The 20,429-nt window shown below is 41.8% G+C and overlaps 2 protein-coding genes across 6 annotated transcripts in view; one reads left to right on the top strand and one right to left on the bottom strand.

Annotated features, from left to right (window-relative positions):
* Window positions 1-296: 296 nt before the first annotated feature.
* On the top strand, window positions 297-12,256 carry LOC147253488 (retinoic acid receptor RXR-beta-A-like). Of its 2 annotated transcripts, XM_086218678.1 has the most exons (12): window positions 297-473; window positions 1,576-1,769; window positions 2,196-2,349; window positions 2,524-2,703; window positions 3,083-3,136; window positions 5,103-5,263; window positions 5,421-5,550; window positions 8,526-8,649; window positions 8,747-8,788; window positions 8,887-8,978; window positions 9,082-9,187; window positions 10,637-12,256. In XM_086218678.1, the coding sequence occupies exons 2-12, from the start codon at window positions 1,629-1,631 to the stop codon at window positions 10,782-10,784; spliced, it is 1,332 nt and encodes a 443-aa protein (XP_086074804.1). In that variant the 5' UTR covers window positions 297-473; window positions 1,576-1,628; the 3' UTR covers window positions 10,785-12,256. The 2 variants fall into 2 exon arrangements, with proteins under 2 accessions (XP_086074804.1, XP_086074805.1); XM_086218679.1 differs by lacking the exon at window positions 3,083-3,136 and having other exon boundaries at window positions 301-473.
* The window catches only part of fhod3b (formin homology 2 domain containing 3b), a 90,381-nt gene continuing 81,903 nt past the window's right edge, over window positions 11,952-20,429 (bottom strand). For all 4 annotated transcript variants that reach the window (XM_086218674.1, XM_086218675.1, XM_086218676.1 and 1 more), the window contains 9 exons: window positions 20,168-20,326; window positions 19,188-19,370; window positions 18,856-18,975; window positions 17,914-18,075; window positions 17,638-17,828; window positions 17,352-17,544; window positions 15,388-15,568; window positions 14,942-15,103; window positions 11,952-14,843 (listed from right to left, as the gene is read on the bottom strand). In XM_086218674.1, the coding sequence (XP_086074800.1) occupies window positions 14,761-14,843; window positions 14,942-15,103; window positions 15,388-15,568; window positions 17,352-17,544; window positions 17,638-17,828; window positions 17,914-18,075; window positions 18,856-18,975; window positions 19,188-19,370; window positions 20,168-20,326 (1,434 nt within the window). In that variant the 3' untranslated portion in view covers window positions 11,952-14,760. The remainder of the gene's footprint in view (window positions 14,844-14,941; window positions 15,104-15,387; window positions 15,569-17,351; window positions 17,545-17,637; window positions 17,829-17,913; window positions 18,076-18,855; window positions 18,976-19,187; window positions 19,371-20,167; window positions 20,327-20,429) is intronic.

The following is a 20,429-nucleotide window of genomic DNA, read 5'->3' as shown; positions in this document are numbered from 1 at the left end:
TATCTCAGTATCCGCATTGGAAAGTGTGCAAAATTAATTTTGCAACTTATTATCCTAAAATCAATTACATCAAGTAATACTTTGTTATCTTGTTCGGATGTGGAAATGTCTCCAATTGCACAATATTCTTAAATTAGGAAGACATTAAATGCAGCCCAGCCCCTTATTTTCAAACAAAATGTTCTAGTTTGAGTTGGAACAAACAAGGTAATATCAACCAAATGAGCCCGGTTATTTCTCTAAATAAAGCTGCACCATCTATTGCAGGGGTGTCATATGACAGTGCTGGTATGGGTGGTCCCATGAGACATTTTGGCTCAAAGGATACTGGCACAGAGCCAACATGGCCTGTAAACAACAACAGCGTCAAGTTGAAGTAAACTGGATCTGAATGTCGGCCTGCTGTCTGGCGCTTGTTTGATTAAAGCAAGTAGAGAGACGTGGTTTTCAACAATGCGTCGATGGTGTGTCTGGTAAGTTATTTTAACCTTCAAACGACCGTAATGTTTTTTGCTATCGTTTACCTTTTCGGACTACCAACCTGGAATTAGCGTTAAGCTAATGTTAGCTGCAATAGCTGGGCTAGCCGTAATCGTAGCTAATCTTTGCTAAGTGGATAACATTGCGCCAAATATGCGGAAAAAAAATCCAACTTTAGCTATTTGTCGATGTCTGCCTCACTATAAAGTTGTATGTCAAACCAACATCCCGACAGATATTAAACTTGAAACTACTGTGCAACTAAATGGAGCGAAACATTAGTTATATTTTTGCCAACCTGAGCTAACGTTAGCTAAGAGCTTGGTGGCTAATGTTACTAGCTAGGCTGCTTCTAGCGTTCTGGATTTGCAGCTACATGCTCACACGTCCCGAAAAATGCGGTGTTATAATTATTTATATGTTGACACTAACGAATTTGCGATGTCACAACAACAAAGGCCTATTGCTGTACTCCGTGGAGTAATGATAACCATCTTATTGATGCCGCGTATCGTTAGCAACATTTAACTAGCAAACGCGTGCCAGAAGTTGTTGCGACGCCAGCTAGCGAATACCTTCTTCAATAATGTGAGCTAAATAGTTTGTTATTAGTTAATGGAGGCAAACCCAGATTGCTGTGTATACATATGAACTTCCAATCTAAATATCGGCCTGTAATTTCAGTTTTATTTTTAATAGTGAAAGTTGGATCGTTACTAGCCATCTAATTTCTCTTTGGCTGCAATAATTAAATCAACCATGTTCCGTAGGGTTTTTTGTTTTTGTTCTTGCGGATATTAAGTCAGTCATCTTTATTTTTAATTGCCTTTGTGCCCGTTTGGAAAAAAGTATTATTGCTGTCGCGTGTTGACGGATTGGTTCTGTGAGTCCCAAAATACCTGGGGTCTAACGTTATCATTTTTATCTTTAGATGTGTTGGCGCAGTAGTGTATCCTGTCTTAGCTATTAGCTGTTTTAGCTAACAAACACTGACACTTAATAAAGTCTGGGAAGGTCTGCATTTGTTTGTGTCCTGCAACTACGTTCAAAAACATATGGTTTATTGCTATTAATATCCCTTTGTGTCACCCTCAGATTGCCATCCTTCAGGCGGGACACCATCCTATCTATTGGGTAGCTTACTAGCCATGTCCTCACAGCAGCCCAACAGCTCAGCCTCTAACAGCCCCACCAACATCCTCGGCTCTCCCTTCTCAGTCATCAGTCCCTCACTTAACTCGCCAGTAGTCTCACCCTCTGTGGGATTTGGACCCATCAGCAACAGTCAGGTAATTAACAGGAACCCATGGTCCTTGGGCAGTGACTGCAGTAGCAACGGCATGTTCGATGACCATCTTCAGTGCCAGGCTTTGTTGAGATGATGTACAATAACTATTTTGACTTGGAACAGATGTTACACTGTCAATAATTTTATGAATCCATTGAATCACATACTTATCAAAATAACAGAAATCTTTGCGGATCCTCTGTCCTCCATTATTATTGAAAAGCATTTTGACAGTTTGTTTTTGAAACATGCTATACAGATTGTTATTACCAGGTCATGGTTGTCCAAAGAGGGTTAAAACCAGGGCAGCTGGATGCTGTTATAAAGACTTGATTTTCTGCCTCTCATCCAAACCCCTCTATGAGCTCATTAGTGTAATATTCAACATTGCATATCAGTAACCAATGTCTGTCATTGATTTTTACAGATCAGCTCTTCAGCACCCATATCAGGGATGCACTCAATCAGTAGCTCAGAGGATATCAAACCTCCATTTGGCCTGAGGCCCATGCCAGCTCACAGTCCTGGAATAATGTTGTCTCAGAAACGCCTGTGTGTCATCTGTGGAGACCGCTCCTCTGGTGAGTCAAGTAGCGTGGATCATCTCTCACTGTCATGTCTCCTTCTCTCAGCATTTTAAGGAAATGCATCTCACTCACTTCTGCTAACTAAAAGAACATGTCTAAGGATGGACCTTCACTGTTTGACCCTTTCGTGACCCTCTAATTTTACTTTGTCATTTGTGTAATTTACAGGCAAGCACTATGGTGTGTACAGCTGTGAGGGTTGCAAAGGTTTCTTTAAACGAACTGTACGCAAAGACCTGAGCTATACCTGCAGGGATAACAAAGAGTGCCTGGTCGACAAGCGCCAGCGCAATCGCTGCCAGTACTGCCGCTACCAGAAGTGCCTGGCTATGGGCATGAAGAGGGAAGGTATGCACGATGCAAGTTTATGTTCATATTGAGAGCTTGGTTGACTCACGGAGATTCAGGGACTTTTTTGTAGATGTCACACAAAAAAAAAAAAAAAATCTAAGCATCACCAAATGGGAGAGACTCCAGGCTTTGAAGGTACCATATATTAGTTATTTACAGCCAAAAGTTGATGCTAGAGTAGATGAATCATTCAGAATGATTTGATCCATTTGCAACAAATTAGGACCAGTATTTCAGTCGCGGCTGATGGTAGATGCTTAATTGGATCTTAAAAAAGGGTAGAGACTGGTGTATTGGGGCTGGTTTATTTAACTAACCCCTTTCCATCTCTTCCCTTCATTTTCTCCCATTCTACCCTTTCTGTATCTTTCAATAGTGGTCAAACATGTAAGGTGGATAAAAGAAGATGGAAAAGATGAGGGATGGATGAGTATGTCAATGACATTTTAAAGATACTGTATTTTCAATGCTGCATATAGAACTAGCCTGTTGTTTTAGACATGCATAGATTGTTACCTAGAGAATGTGTCTCGAAACATGACTGGGTTTCAATAAGATTCCACCCAGTGTCATTTGGTTTGAGTGCTGTTCTTTCAGTTCAGTTAAGAGTTGATACTGGTTGGATTTTCTGTAAACTAGTTGAATCTGCAAACTTTAAGACACGTTCTTGAAAATAGAGTAGCAGCCCACTCAAGAAGCGTGTGCTGACAGCTTCATAGTGCTGAATCTGTACTTCATATGGCAGGATTAACAAACATTATGAGTTTGTGATTTGTGGCAGTGGGATTCCTAAGCCACCATTCAATATGATTCCTGTGCCCATTTTTTAATTCTAAAATAATTGTCGGTGCATCCATTTTTTAAAGTTATGATTATGACGTTATTGTTTTCTGTGACTGTGCTACATCTAAAACACGGTATGCTTGTAATGATCCATAATAATAACAGAGATCTCTCTTAACTATATTTTCTAGTAAAGGAAGTAACAGTGTATAGGAAAGTACATGTAATAATTAAATTCCCGAATTGATCATTTACAACTGCAGAGCCGATATATAGCAGCCTGCAAGTTGTGGTTGAAATGATGATCACAGGGAAATCAGTTCAGTTACTTTTATTCATATTGTGCTAAATCACATCAAAAGTTTCTCATGATGCTTTCCAAGGTCCAGAACCATCACTGATATCACATGTGTCTTAGTCAGGGGCAGTAAAAAAGGGAGTATTCGCTTCCTAATGTGTAAGTCCCATGCCTCTGGCTGGAGATTGGACCCTGACTTTCATTTTGCTGTCAGAAAACAGTTGTAACCACCAAGCAACTGCTCTAATTGATATGAATCAACTAGGGCTAACCCATAATGGATGACCAAATGGTAGTCAATGAATGCTGTTCTGTATCAAATGTGTGCATGATAGTACATGTCTAGGCTTGGGCCAGTTTCTGATTTTTTTCAGTTCTGTTTACACACCTACACCAGTACAATTTGAACCAGTTTAAAGGGTAGTCATGATGACTTATTCGGGCAAATGTAAAAGTAGCTCATATCAGCATTGCAGGACTAAGCCCAAGCAATATTACAACAGTGGTCAACATCCTATTATGTTAAATTGTTTTTATATTTGGACTAACAGAGCTGCTGGTGTCTGCCTGATGGGCCGAGCCCAAGCAGAAACATGAGAGAGATTTCAGGAGAGGGAGGGGCAAGATGGTGCTAGCATGCTGTGCTAGTTTACTAGAAAGTTCAAATGTGCTTTTGGAGGTGAAGTGATGTGAGACGTATCCTAAATGCTGCTGCTAGTCTCGCAGCAGCATTGTCCAAAATACCCATGTTCTAAAATGTCTTACTAAGGAGGTGAAACTGCCAAATTGGGGGAAACCCATTTTGGTAAATTTATTTATATTTTCATATCAAGAAACTGATTTTTATTGTGTGAAAATGCCAAGAAGTTGAAAACTGAAACCAAGGTAATATTCATTTTTTAATTTGTATCAATAAAATTATTGCTCAGAAACTGGTATCAAAGTCAGCCAGTTTGAAACTTGTTCTACTGGCCCAGGTCTATACATCACATATGGGCCAGCTGTGTGTTAGCAGGAGAAAAGCTGCATGAATTAAGCTCTGCATGCACATTAGTTAACTGGCATCTTTGGTTGGAAGCGGCCCTACAATCACAAGAATGCAACCTTTAAAAACATTTATTTTAAAGTTGTCAGTTTTTGTCAAAGCACGTAGATTTTCACACTGCTTCTCAGTGAAGTAAAAATAGTGCAAAGAGGCAGAGCATTTAGAACTGCATCACTCTTTTACCCCATTCTTGTTTCTTTTCATTAGTCATATTTATTGATCTGTATTCATTGTTCCTTTTCCCCTCTACCACTTTATCATCTGGTGCAGCGGTCCAGGAGGAGCGTCAGAGGAACCGAGAGCGTGAAGGAGAGTTGGAGTTCAGCGTGGGAATTAATGAGGAGATGCCAGTGGAGAAGATCTTGGAGGCAGAGACCGCTGTTGAACAGAAGACCGAGCTTCACTCAGATGGAGGCTCTGCTGGCAACTCTGTGAGTAGCAGGAAAATGGCAACTGATTGATCCTTATGTTTAGTCTGTGTGTCACAGCATTATGACTGTTTGGAGAGTGGCTTAATGGAACATAGTACAGGGTTACTGTTCCCCTGTGTGTGTCTCTAGCAAATCATGTTGTACTCTTCATTTTCAGCCCCATGATGCGGTTACTAACATCTGTCAGACTGCAGACAAACAGCTGTTTGCCCTGGTGGAGTGGGCAAAGAGAATCCCCCATTTCTCTGAACTGCCCCTCGATGACCAGGTCATCCTTCTGCGTGCAGGTATGAAAACACATGGACACTTAACATGAAACATCAAATCAACACACAGATCGGTTATTATTTAAAGCACAGCATGTTGAGCTGTGCCAGCTTTAGCAACACGATGGCTGTGGCTCTGATATATGACTTTGGATTTGATTTTCAGTAAAATTTGAGTATCCAGTTCAGGGGATTCATTATCATATTGATTAAAAGTTACCACCAGAGACTGACGCATTGATGCTGGAGAAAAGAAAAAACATTAGAAGTAAATCGCAGCTCCTTAGCGGTGCATTTCACATACCACACTGATCTCCTGTTACAGCTGACACATGTATTATCTGAGTGACTTGGGACTTGTAATACCTTTATCACTTTTATATGTCCAGTGTCCAGAGTCCAGTCTCAAAAATGAAAAGTTTGTGCTTGTACACCCCAAAACACAACTTCCCACAAACACAAGAACGATTATGTTTACTAGAAATTTACAATTGTCTGTTTTCAAAATTGTAATAACTTACAAACAGAACTTGCAACATAAAGTGGTTCAAATTCACAACTGTCATGGAAGATATCCACTACTTCATTCTTCCTCCAACAAATGATGTCACTTTCCCAGAGTTTTACATCACAGATATTTCTAATTCAATTACAGATATTCTCGATGCAATAGTAGATATCTGCAATCACAGTGTGACTATTCTTAATTCCAGTTTAAGATATCTACAACACAAGTTTGATTATACTTCAGTTCCCCTCAATATCTGAAAATTCACCTTCCTTAAGATATCTTTATTTTTTGTTTAAACTAGAAGAAAAACTTCTAGACATCTTGAAATGGAATTATGATTCAAAACGATATTTGGTATATCAAATTCAAATAACGGCAGTCATAGTTTAATTTCAGGTATTTATTATCAAGTTATACATCATATATACAGACAACATTCACATTCATGCCACACTTGCAGTCAATGTAATCAGCCTCGTCCCCTCTTGATGTCTTTGGACTGTGGGAGGAAGCTGGAGTACCAGAGAGAACCCACACAGGAACAGGGAGAACATGGAGACTCCACACAGAAAGATCCTGTGCTGGAGCCGGGACTCGAACCCGGAACCTTCTTGCTATGAGGTGACAGTGCTAACCACTGCACCACAATGCCACCCAAGTTATACATATAAAATTCATTTTTACTATTAAAGGACAAGACTATGAGATGAAAATTCAATTGGCTGTAGAAGACATATACCATATGAGCTGCTGTCTTACATGAAATTACTGATTTATTACATTTGTGGGAAGTTAATATAATTATGATAGGAGATTTTTACCTCCCTGCATATGTAAGAAATCCCCCCAGATGTAGTCGTTGTTACATTTATGGGGCCAGCTGATTATGTTTGTGGGATTATTACATTGAAAGCTGCAGATTTGTGTTAGGTTTGCAGGTGTAACAAGCCCTTGGCTCATAGTTGAGCTGTAACACTGAAGCATCACAGAGGGTCTCTGCTGACTTGTCTTAGGCTCTCCCAGGCCAGTGCAGGAGACGGAATTGTAAAGCTGTAGTGTTGAACAGAAACAAGTTGTGCTGTTCTACACTCGGTCAATTTAGGGACTGTTGTCATGTTGTTATCCTTCAATGTTCTGGTACAGTCATCTCCACTATATTGCCAAAAGTATTCGCTCACCTGCCTTGACTCACATATGAGCTTTAGTGACATCCCATTCCTAATCAATATGACGTGGGTCCACCCTTTGCAGCTAGAACAGCTTCAACTCTTCTGGGAAGGATGTCCACAAGGTTTAAGAGTGTCTTTATGGGGGTTTTTGACCATTCTTCCAGAAGCGCATTTGTGAGGTCACACACTGATGTTGGCCGAGAAGGCCTGGCTCTCAGTCTCCGCTCTAATTCATCCCAAAGGTGTTCTATCGGGTTGAAGTCAGGACACTGTGCAGGCCAGTCAAGTTCATCCACACCAGACTCTGCCATCCATGTCTTTATGGACCTTGCTTTGTGCACTGGTGCACAGTCATGTTGGAAGAGGAAGGGGCCAGCTCCAAACTGTTCCCACAAAGTTGGGAGCATGGAATTGTCCAAAATGTCTTGGTATGCTGAAGCATTCAGAGTTCCTTTCACTGGAACTAAGGGGCCAAGCCCAGCTCCTGAAAAACAACCCCACACCATATCCCCCCTCCACCAAACTTTATGCTTGGCACAATGCAGTTGGCACAAGTACCGTTCTCCTGGCAACCGCCAAACCCAGACTCTTCCATCAGATTGCCCGATGGAGAAGCGTGATTCGTCACTCCAGAGAACGCGCCTCCACTGCTCTAGAGTCCAGTGGCGGCGTGCTTTACCACACACCACTGCACCCGACGCTTTGCATTGCACTTGGTGATGTATGGCTTGGATGCAGCTACTCGACCATGGAAACCCATTCCATGAAGCTCTCTGCGCACTGTTGTTGAGCTAATCTGAAGGCCACATGAAGTTTGGAGGTCTGTAGTGATTGACTCTGCAGAAAGTTGGCGACCTCTTCGCACTATGTGCTTCAGCATCCGCTGACCCCGCTCCATCAGTTTACATGGCCTACCACTTCGTGGCTGAGTTGCTGTCGTTCCCAAACACTTCCATTTCCGTATAATACAGCTGACAGTTGACTGTGGAATATTTAGGAGCGAGGAAATTTCACGACTGGATTTGTCGCACAGGTGGCATCCTATCACAGTTCCACGCTGGAATTCACTGAGCTCCTGAGAGCGACCCATTCTTTCACAAATGTTGGTAAAGACGGTCTGCATGCCTTGGTGCTTCATTTTACACACCTTGTGGCCATGGAAGTGATTGGAACACCTGACTCTGATCATTTGGATGGGTGAGCAAATACTTTTGGCAATATAGTGTAGCTTAGTGATGTCACTGAGAGGCGTCCACTGATTTGAATCATCAGGGCCTTGTGGGTGACCCTTTACTCGGGTTTCTTTGTTTTTTCAGGGTGGAATGAGCTCCTCATTGCTTCCTTTTCTCATCGCTCGATTACCTTGAAGGATGGGGTTCTTCTGGCTTCTGAGCTGCAGCGTGATACACACAGTGCAGGAGTTGGAGCCATTTTTGACAGGTATATTGTTAGTTAGCGGTACAAGTTACACCCAGTAGCTGTGCCTTTGTATTATAGTTTCTTCTTAATAATCATCTGTTAATCTTATTCAACTCAGGGAGAGTGTGCAGAGCGCTGAGGTCGGTGCCATATTTGACAGGTAATATTTCTCATGTTAATCTCAGTATCTTAAAGTTGAGAAAATGTGTAATTTTTACGTTATGCTGTGTTTATTGTACTCTGAATATTATTATTTAGGGTTCTCACTGAGCTTGTCAATAAAATGAGAGATATGCAAATGGACAAGACAGAGCTGGGCTGCCTCCGAGCCATCGTCCTCTTCAACCCAGGTGCCAAACTCTGCAACACACTGCTGACGTGTCACCAACAATGAAGTAAAATTGCCCTGTAGACTCTACATCTTGGTGAAAGAATTCTCTATATTTTCCGTAGATGCTAAAGGGCTCTCCAACACCAGTGAGGTGGAGCTCCTCAGAGAAAAGGTCTATGCATCATTGGAAGCCTACTGCAAACAGAAATACCCAGAGCAGCAGGGAAGGTAAATGTCCTCCGCCAGCCTTACAGTGCTTTAATTTAGCAAATGAACTCTTAGGAACTAAGTGTGGTGCAGACACCACCTTATACCATGTTCTTAACAATATTTAATATCTCTTGATCTAATTGAGATATTGAGGGGGGAAAAATCCTCTCAAATGGGAGAATCTGCATGTTCAGAAGCACCCTGATCATTATCTTTCCAACAATCAGGGCAGTGTTTTTCTGTGTGTTGAATTATGTGACTCCAATGGAGACGTTTTTAACATGATAGGCCGAGGTACCTGATAGAGACTGTGGGACATGAGTTTGTGTTAGTGTTTAGTTGACAGACGAAACCTTGTGTCTGTGTGTCGGGCGAGGAAGGTAACGTCACAGGGCTCTTCTCCTGCAGCAGCATGGTGTCCAGGCAGAACTATCTGCACACTATTGTGCGAATATGTGTAAAAAGTAACAATAGTCTATGGTTAAAAAAAAAAATGTGTGTGTGTGTTTGCTGTGAAAATGAACATATTTATGTTTGATAAAAGTAAATGACAAGTCTTTCATATGTCAGGAGGTTTTCTATTTTCCAATGGGTTATAACACCCTCAGAGGTTATAACACCCTCAGAGGTTATAACACCCTCAGAGGTTATAACACCCTCAGAGGTGGCGATACAATACAGCACCGAAATTTCTGTATTTTCACACCTGGTAGTAAAAGTCACCTGGGACCATCTCCAAAAAGTGACTAACTCACTGAGGAAGATGTGGGTTTGCTTCAGTCTTAATATGAAGCTCCAAAAACACCTAAATACTAATTCTCATGTTGATAAAACAAAATTACTTGGTTGAATATGGAGTTTTTTGACAAAACAAGTGTTTTTCACAGAATTGTTGAATTCTTTGATCAGATATGGTGGGTTCATTCACTGGTAATGAAAGATTGTGACCTTTCGCTGTACCAGAAAGGACAGGCACTTACTTCCGAATCAAGTGATGTGTAACACTTGGCGCTGACTGAAAGACAAAGCTAGGCTTATTCCAATCATTAGTGAGTGATTGATTGGACATATTATGATTCTTTTTCCATAGACCATTGGATGACCCATGACCAGACTTACTGTCACAAGATGGTTTTAAGAAATGATATTGAAAATGTGTGCCCCTTCAAGCATTTAGAGATGCTGCTTTTAGTGGAGACACGTCCCCCCTGTGCAAAAATCGGGTTGACATGAAATTGCATAAATCCTTAATTATGACTCTGTTAACCTGCCGTCTACCTTGTTTGTTTTCCATTGCTGCTCCAATCTAGAGCAGATTGCCCAACCCTAAAATAATTTCCTAAGTGGAGATAATATACAACTATGTCTAGGTGCTTCTTTGCCCGTGTAGTCGTTCGAGGGTTAACCTGCTCCTTCAGTCACGTAGTTTGGTTTAGCTTGTTGAACTAAGCGAGATCTTTCTTGCAGGTTTGCTAAGCTCCTCCTTCGTCTGCCAGCACTGCGATCCATCGGCTTGAAGTGCCTGGAGCATCTCTTCTTCTTCAAGCTGATTGGTGACACGCCCATTGACACTTTCCTCATGGAAATGCTTGAAGCCCCCCATCAGTTGTCTTAGATAGCAAAACGCGTACTGTGGTTAGGTTTAGATGGCTGAAGTCTGGGAAGCCGAAGTGGGACTGGAGTGGCACTTTAAGTTTTTTGAAGATTTGTCAGTTTGTCTCACTGCTATCTGGGTTCCACTATTGTAGTGCAGCACAGATTTGCTCATTAGACCAAACCCAAGGCTTGGCATGATCAACAAGCTGGTGCTAAATGTTAAATACCTTCACGAGTAACTATGGTTGAAAGAAGTATTTTTAAAAATGTAAACATTTACATATTTCCCTCAAAGGAGTTATAATTTGGGTATACAATTTTATATAAGATTTTTAGACACCTCAAACATTGTGCTTCAGTTTTTCTCAAACTGAATCAATCCCTAAAACTGACATCTATTTTTAAATGCAAGGCAACCTGGATCATGAGCACGAATTAAAGACGCAGTCTTCTTTTTATATAATTTCTAATTCAAGACAGATATGAAAGCATATGCATTGTTCCGTACATCCACTGGGAACGTTCCAACAAGGTCTCAGAGTAGTGTACCTGTATCACTGCGGAAGATAAAATCTTTACAGTGACCCTGATGCAACCCAGAGGTCAGTGGTCCAACCTGTCAGGTAGTATACAGTTAGTCTTGTTTACTTCTTTGCCATTTTATAAATTTAATCACTTTGTGGTTAACAATTAGACTGCACTGCACTCTTGCTATGTACTATTTCTAAATCTATTTTGAACAAACGTTCTGCCACTAAATGGTCAGGTGTTTGACATTTGGTGCTGTTTCAGACATAATTTGACGCTATTGGGGCAGACGCACACCAAACCACGAACCTAAGAGAATATGCAAAAATGAAAATCCCTTTGTTAATCTTTGTTTTAAAATGTAGCAATATAAAATGTAAATTTGCATAAGAGCTTTCTGCCTGTCAGTCATTCAGGGGTTTTACAAAGTAAATCATGTGTGGTGGAAAGGGAATACTCCATTTTGTAATTTATCTCTACAATTCTATGGTACTGTGCAAAAGTAATTGTTCAGGGAAAATGTATATTGAAAAATTTGAATTATGATCAGGAAATTCAAATTATATAATTCTTAGAATGTGCCCTTTTTATTTTCCAGCTAGTTTTAAGCAGAAAGTGTCTTGGGTTGCACTGGATTTGCTGACAGTGTTTCAGCTGATTTTTTTTTTGTGTGCTTTTTTTTTTTTTTTAATGCTCCGTTGTATTTCCTACCTTTCCTCCCTTTCTTAGGTAGCTGTCTTGTTCGTTGTAATGTCTGCAATTCATTAAATGCAAATCATTATAATCACATTTAGATCCATAACACCTGTGGAGGTATAGGAATAGAAAAGTTCAAACGAGGTCTGAATGTCGGCCATGTGTCAGCCACATTGATAAACCTGTCATCGACCTCTATATGCCCTTGAACATACAGTAACTTGAAGCATGGGTTGTGTGGACTAAAATAAATAAGGCTTACGTTTTTTTTGTTTTTGTTTTTTTGCTTGCTTTTTTGTTTCTTTTAAGTGACACCTATTCCTGGAGGAAAGATTGTAAAGCAAACAAATACAATTGGGGAGAAATGACACAAAGGATTCATGTTTTAAAGAGCCTTTTTTTTTAATTGAAGTTATTTGTTCTGCAGTGGGCATAGACGCAACAGAAGCCTCGGTTGTGTAACGCGTATCCAAGTTCCACAGAGATGTTATGGCACAGGCAGCAATGTGTGTGTGTGTGTGTGTGTGTGTGTGTGTGTGTGTGTGTGTGTGTGTGTGAGAGTGAGTGGTGGGCTAATATGAAAAGAAAATGTCAAGTGCAATGAATTTAGAGGGATTCCACAGTTCACTTGATTTCCACTCATTCGTTCAGTCCAACACACCACGAAGTCCACAGACCTTCCAGCTCTGAGAATCCAAGTGAACGTCCCTCTGTTTAGCAGAAGTGAGACCTTTTTAAACCATGCATGGCTTGGTTTGCTTAAATTATATTTAGAATAATACTGCCTTTAGTCTATAATACATGTCTCTACACATGGAGCAAAAAAAAAAAAAAAAGAACAAAGACATAACAAGTAGATCATTTTACAGCATTGCCCTCTATCACTATACACATCTATTTTGTCTTGTATTTGATTAAAAACAGTAAAATCTGAAAACATGATCCCCACCCAACCCTTAATTTTAGTTGTACTTCAGCTAGAAGTTGCATGCTACACATTGAATCTAAGGTGCTGAATAGTTCTCAGTAAAGTAAAAAAACAAAACAAAAACGGTGCTAGATCTATGTAGCTTTATCATGATGGTGCGAAAGATTCCTGTCTCAATGGCTATGTTTCCATCACAGTGACAATTAGTGAGTGTATCGATTCAGCTTGCGATTTGCAAGCCCCGATTTTTACTGTTAGCTAAAAACCAGCACAATGAGCTCAATACCAGTCAAATAACAGGCCTGCATGATTGCAAAAAAGGCAGGCTCCTTCTCATATTCACTGATACAGATTTACATGTCTAAAAGTAGGTTTCATGTGTGTCCGTGTTTCTGATAATCATGTAGCCCCTGATGCTCACATTCAAGGTTAAAGAAAGCAGGAGTCCTCCACACTTCATATTCTGTAAATGACAAACCAAGATCTCCAGTGATGCCGCATTCATTTGGCCTGTTTTTGTTCAAATATTTCACCACTCGAGTGGAACGTTTGTCTACAGTAAGGCAACAGATAGAGCTAATGTGCATAAGCTATCCTCAAGTTGTCATAAATACTTCTTAAGCTATCTTCATAACACACCACTTGATCGGAGAGACATTAACGCGGACAAAACAAATGTGGTCAGGACAAGATTTTAGAAACACTGGTTTTAAAAATAAATCACAGCTCGTGAATGATGAACGTCCCTCATCTGTTGTAGTAACAGTTTCTTGATTATATGTCCCTGAAAACATCTTAATAAATAACTGTCTCTGAAAGGCACTCTGAAATGTGCAGCTCATAGTTTCTACAAAATAACAACGTAACTCGAGGAAGGTTGCTCACCTTTAACATTGCACCTGCTTCTCTCCATCTGTCGTCAGCCCTACAGATTTCTGCATCGCAATGAGAAGCTCACATGATGCCATCTAAAAAAAAAATTTAAAGCTAAAAAAAAAAACACCAGCATGAATAATCTAAAACTAGTGGTTCCACCAGGCGTATCCATAGCAACACTCTCTCTCTTTCTCTCTCTCCCCACGTGGTCTAATTTCTCTCGTTCAGTTAGATTGTGATGATACTCTTTGAAAGACATCGTGTAAACGCTGTGCTGCTTGTTGGACTGGTTCGAATCTTTCAAGATGTCAGAGTGGATCATCAGTGTTTAGGATTTCACATTCCATTCATAACCAACTTTAACATCCAGTGCACTTGTCCCTTATCTGAGCACCTTCTTGAGCAAAATGAATACAAAAGTACCACAGTAGTATATTACAGAATAACCCTCTCAGCACACAGCCATCTACTCAATAGATGAAATGTCTTTGTCACTACCAGCTGCTGTGCTCCCACTTCAACCCAAGCCAACACAGTGGAGTGTTTAGTGTCTTTATCTGTGCAGAACGCCTTTCAGCCCTCTCCTTTCACTCAAGGCCACGGAGGTTCAAGCATGACCATGAAAAACACTTATTTACGCAGGATGCAATTCGAAGAATGATAGTGATTTAACCTTGTGAGTGCAGATCATCCGTGGTTACCCGGCAATAGCAAAGCTTAGTGGTTTGAATGCTCAGTTTTTTTACCTCTGCCTCTAAATAAGTGAGTAAAATCTTATCCAGCCGTAGATTCGCTCTCCTCAGGAAGCACTTGTGTCAAACTAAGAAATGCATAAAGATGAGATCAACTCATCAAAGCTGGGGTGGTGGTGGTGGTGGTGGGGGGGGGGGGGGGGTTGTAGTGCCAAGCTGCAGTGGAGGGTGTCGCCCAGTGAAAGGGCTTCCAGATGTTGTAATATCCGATGGGATCACACCTGCATCTCTGAGGCGCAGGACAATCCGAGAGCGTTGGCTTCCTCTGTGGTCAAACCATTCTTCAGTGTCCTCCTCACTTTGCAGGGGAAATAAAAGGAACATGATGATTGATGGGTTATTATTATTAGTACAACATTTCACTGTGAAACTCGTCAAACGCTTCAGTCAACTCACGTGATTTCCGGTTGACTCTGGAGCGTCTCCTCTCTCGAGGCTGTGTCCGCTGGCTGGGCCCCTGAGTGGCTGACCTAACTATTCTCTCCATGATCTCATCCGCCGTATCATCTGTGCAGTTCACTGGGTCGTCGTTGGCGGTGCACCACGGGGGAACACGCCCTGAAAGCAGAGTCCCAAATATTGAGAAAACAACAGGAGATGACGTGAGATCACTGAACAGCGACTGATTTGTTTAGTCCAAGAATAAACTCAATTTTTGAGAAGAACTAACGGGATCAGAAAAAATTGGACAACTGGGTTGGTTTAGTTACCACGACTACAAATGAGGACAGGTGAAAATATAACACAAGTCCATCAGAGCTCCTGGAGGAGAACAAATCTGGGAGGATGATGATATGAGAGCTATGTATGTGTAAGTGTACATCAACGCTGAGGACAGTGACCTCTGGTGCTGCTGGCCCTGGTTCGTGCTCGGAGGCCCGGCACCGTCTCGCTTTCTCCACCCTGCAGGCTGCTCTTTAGCACCGCTTTCATGTTCTCATGTTCAGCTGCATCTTCAGCATACTGGATCCCTTGAGGCTGGCTCTCCTGCGCATCTGAGGGGGCGCCGCCAAATTTACCATTCTGTAGAAGGAGAGGAAATGAACTCACTAGTAGGAGATGAGGCTGGGCATGCTGTGTTCCTGTAGGTTAGTAAGGAACCGCACTTTCCAGTCTACAAGTGCAAAAATACACATGCTAGTTTGAGGTATGTAGGAACCTCATTTGTCTTTAAAGGTGTGACCGAGTTTTTGACTGTAAACTTCTCAGCGCTTGCTGTCATCACTGTGCGGCTTCCTCATGCGTGAGAGTTCACACTGACAAGCGATCAGTCTTCCTCCACTGTAAATCCTCATGTTATTGTTCAAAGGTACTGTTTGGATGTCAGTCTCAACACAAGGTTTACATGCGCTTCAGTACACACACTGACCGCCCGCCCCTACCTCACTATCATCGTCATCCTCGCTCTACAGGGACGAGAAGGAAATGGAAAATGGTCAAGTGGGATGACAAACCATCAGGAAGGAGCATTATCTAATTTGTTCAAAATGGAAATACAAACATTTACTCTAATCCTCAAATAAAGAAAAGCAAACACTTATTGTTCATTTTATTGTTAGAGTCAGACATGCAGATACAGACCCTTCTCTCCTCTTTGTGCATTACGCAGCTCCAGATAGGACTGGTAGTCAGCTTAGCTCCAGTGGAAAACAGTCCGCCTCCATTCATAGATCTTGAGCGGTTCAACGCATTCTAATTTAATGTCAGCAAAACACAGCGTTTGTTGATGACCAGAAGAGAGACTGCTACTGCTAATTGTGGCTGAGGAGGATTACTGCTGGACAAACCAAGACCCTGATCCTGATCTATCTGATCCACGTACACAGAGGAGGGACTGCAGGCGTGGGTAGCTGTGAGAGTGTGACGGCACAGGAGGCTGAGTCCCAGAAGTTCCAGGTATGTATGTGATGAAAAACCTGTAATCTTTTCACTCCAAATGTTAAACACAAACCTCTCTCCATTTATCGGTCTAGTACTTTTTAAGTATCTTTGATGACCTTTTAGACAGCATTCTCTGCTGTCCTATTGCTAGCATACATTACTGCTAAGCTACCAAGCGGTTAGCTTGGAGGTCTGGCACTTCCTACAAAGAGATCAATGTTTTTAGCTCTAAAAGTAATAAGTGTTCCTAAATAGTTGTGTCATTTTAAAAGAATAGTTTTGAGGTTTGGGGATATACACATTTTCTGTTTCCTTCATCTCTCACGCTTGGATGGTAAATATAAAGCTGGAGCCAACTGCTTGTAAATATGAATGGAGACACAAAAAAAAATCTGAAATGTACATAATCTGTGGGACATGAGCCAGTTCGACTGTACATGTATGAGAGAGCGTGGTTAAGGTGTGGGTCTTGTTATTTCTCCTTCAGGAACATCCAAAGGTTTGAATTTTCACACAGTGATTGAATTAGAGTCCCTTTGAAGGGAGAGGGGCCCCTTGCCAAGGCTGGCTGTGGAGTCTGCTCTGAGCAGCCCACTCCTCTGGGTTTAAGGGATTTTAATCACGCTGGGAGGTGTTTGCTCTGGCCTTTTGGAGCCTGCTGTAGCTACAGAATGGGATACACTAAAAACAACTCACTGATTGTTGTTACAGTAACCTATACGTATGAATCCAGATGAACTGAGCTGATGTCATTACAAACATGTGCTGTTTTTGTCAGAAATGGACACATTTGCTGCTATAACCAGATTATGGGTATAAGCAGCATCAGGGGATCGTCCGTGTTGTTACACAGAGCTGAGAAAGTATAAAGCAAACAAAGACTGCGATCAGGAAACGGAGAAAGTGGATGTGTGAGGCCACTTACATCTGTTATCATTTTCCCTCTGGTCTTGTTCCGCTCTCGGTGGTTGGCCCTCTTCTGTTTCTGTTGCAGCACGCGCTCTCTGGTTGTGCGATACTCCAGGGCGAATTCACTCAGGATCTTGCTAAAGCGATGAATGCTGACCTCACGTATGGCGTACACCGGATGGCCCAGGAACAGCAGAAAGGCGTGAAACCTGCATATGTGCAATTAAACGTCACACACAAGAGCAGAGGGACTAAAGAACAGTACCAGTGACCCACGCCAGCGTGTCCACGGCTGAACCCACCTGTTGATGATTCTCCGATGGACAACCTTCAGTATAATGATTCTCTCCGCGCACTCTTTGAGGAAGTCCGACATTTTTTGTTTCAGTGCTGGTTTCATCTCATGTTTTGCAATGACCTTGAGGTGATCCCATGACGCTTTGCACCTTCGCTCCATCTGGGCAAGATTGTCTTGAAGTTGGTCAAAGTCCACCTGGGAAAAAAAAGTAGCAGCCAGTCAGTGCCCCTCTCTGATGGTTGTGACTCTTGCAGCGATGAGTGCAGAGAGACGACTGTACCTTGGTCAAGCGGGTGATGGCTCCGATCTCAGAGTAGAGGTCAGTGCTGTCGGGGAACTTCTCCACCACGATGGAGCAGGCGTGGTGCAGCAGGGACTGCTTGTGAACCGTGTCCTTCACCTCTGGGACTTTCTCTAGGTAACCCAGTTCAAAGCCTTTAGCCTGTGGATGTAAAGGTACAGTAATGCACTCAGAAAGGGGGTGAGCGGAAACCACTGTCTGAAATGAACAATCAAGAGCCCCAGTGAGACGAGCAAATTGCAGCATATTTCCTTTCTGGCGCAGTCAGAAAAGGGGCTGATGGAGGGCGCCAAGTAGATATGTAGATTCATTAGGCTGTGATTATCAAAAACCACAATCTACTTCAAACCAGACCGATTGTTCTGCTCACCACAGCCGAGCTCAAACAGCCAGAACATATCATGAAAGACATCATGCTAAAGGGCCCGCCTTGTTCTTCTGCCAGCTTTTAATGGCGAACGACAAAATAGAAACGTGGCCATTATTTATAGGAACTACTTGTTTTGATGTTGAGGACTTTCATTTCCCTTTTGCATGTTTTGCTCTCATAAAGCAGAGCTTCAAACACACTCACTCAGAGATTTACACAGAGATGCAAACAGGCACAAACAACAGGAACCACCATCCATGTCTGAGCTGCAGATGCAAACCTTCAGAACACACACACACACACACACACACACACACACACACACACACACACACACACACACACACACACACACCAGTGGCCAGTGGCCAGTGCAGACCACCAAGCAACACACATAGACCACTGTTGCCCTGGTAAAGTAAATATGTGGTGTGTGTGTGTGTGTGTGTGTGTGTGTGTGTGTGTGTGTGGGGGGGGGGGGGGGGGGATGGAGGCAATGGAGAAAGTGAGTAAAAAGCAACTCCGGGCTGTTGGTCTTGAAGGTTACTCACGTTAGTGCCGTTGAGGAAGTTGCCAATGGCCAACAATGTGGTCAAGATGTAGCGGAGCGTCTTGTTTTTCTCCAGCTGGTCCATTCCTTCTTTAAGATCCTGAAGAGGTTCTGCTACTTCCTGGAAGACCATGAAAACATGGTGTTGACGGAGCGTTCAGTATTACACTAGAAAAGCATTTAACGCCTTTTGAGAGATCAAAATACATTTTAATATTTGACACATTCAAGCTTCTATAAGGACTGAATGAAGAGACACGAATACGAATCATATATGTATATATATAGAGAGAGAGAGAGAGAGATTCCTATACATTTTATTAAAAATATAACCTTCTCAATAAGCTCATAGTCCATCTTGAAGGCCCACAGCTGCAGGCGAGCAGACAGCTCCGTGATGGAGGAGAGGGTGAGGAGGAACTGCTCGGCGCTGCCCAGGGGAACATCAGGGTTGACCAGCTGAGCCTCCTGGATCTTCTGCTTCTCCTCCTCAGTGGGGATCATTGTCAGGATTTTCTGAGAGAGAGAGAGAGAGAGAGAGAGAGAGTGTCATCAACATATATAACACAAATTTCCCCATTGTGGGATCAATAAATCTCTTTCTGTCTATCTATCTATCTATCTATCTATCTATCTATCTATCTATCTATCTATCCATCTATCTATCTGTCTATCTATCTATCCATCTATCTTTCTATCTATCTATCTATCTATCCATCTATCTATCATCCATCTATCTATCTATCTATCTATCTATCTATCCATCTATCCATCCATCCATCCATCTATCTATCGATCTATTGATCTATCGATATGTCAAAATGGAACATGTTAGTGAGTAAATCTTCAAGAGGACGAGGACCAAAACTGATGGTTTCTCCAAGATGCTTTCCAACAAACCTGTGCGATATTTGAACTTTCAACCTTGTTAAACACTTACGAACAGTGAACCGGAACTCTGTTCAGAATGATTTGAAGAGAAAGCTCTAAAAATGACATGTTATATAACAGCAAAGGCATGCAACATTAATCATTCATCTGCTGAGTGGTGCACGTCTACACTACAATTTTTAAAAAGGCCTAGAAATATGTGCATAGACCTTTAATCATCCCTTTGATTAATGGCAAGAAAACACAAATGACATGTCAATAATGTGAGTCAGAGCTTGTTTTTGGAAATACATCAGTGCATCTTGGTGTTCTGGCTCAATATTCAAGGAAAATATGTTTATTTTGGAGCCCATGAACTTGAATTGGTTTAACTTAACGGGGCCGTACTGGACACTAATAATAATAATAATAATACTTGGTACCTCTATGCCTTCTTTGTTCAGTGCGTACTCGTCGAAGTTGAGGATGGCCGTCTTGATGGTGCGAGGAGGAGGTAAAACAGTCAAGCCGATGTTTATGGCATTGCTTCGTTTGGAATCCAGGACAATGATTTCTTGCCGTTTGCCGTCAACTGCTGCTTTCTATAAGAGACGTAATCAGAAATGAATGTTTTGACCTGTGCGTCTAGACATCACGTGACAAACGGACTCGTGAAAATACATGAGGTTAGCATACTATCACTGT

Source organism: Aulostomus chinensis, chromosome 11, assembly GCF_037954235.1.
Source record: "Aulostomus chinensis isolate RoL2024-O1b breed Wild chromosome 11, RoL_Achi_v1.0, whole genome shotgun sequence".
Lineage (NCBI taxonomy): Eukaryota > Metazoa > Chordata > Actinopteri > Syngnathiformes > Aulostomidae > Aulostomus > Aulostomus chinensis.
This window is presented reverse-complemented; position numbering and strand designations above follow the sequence as displayed.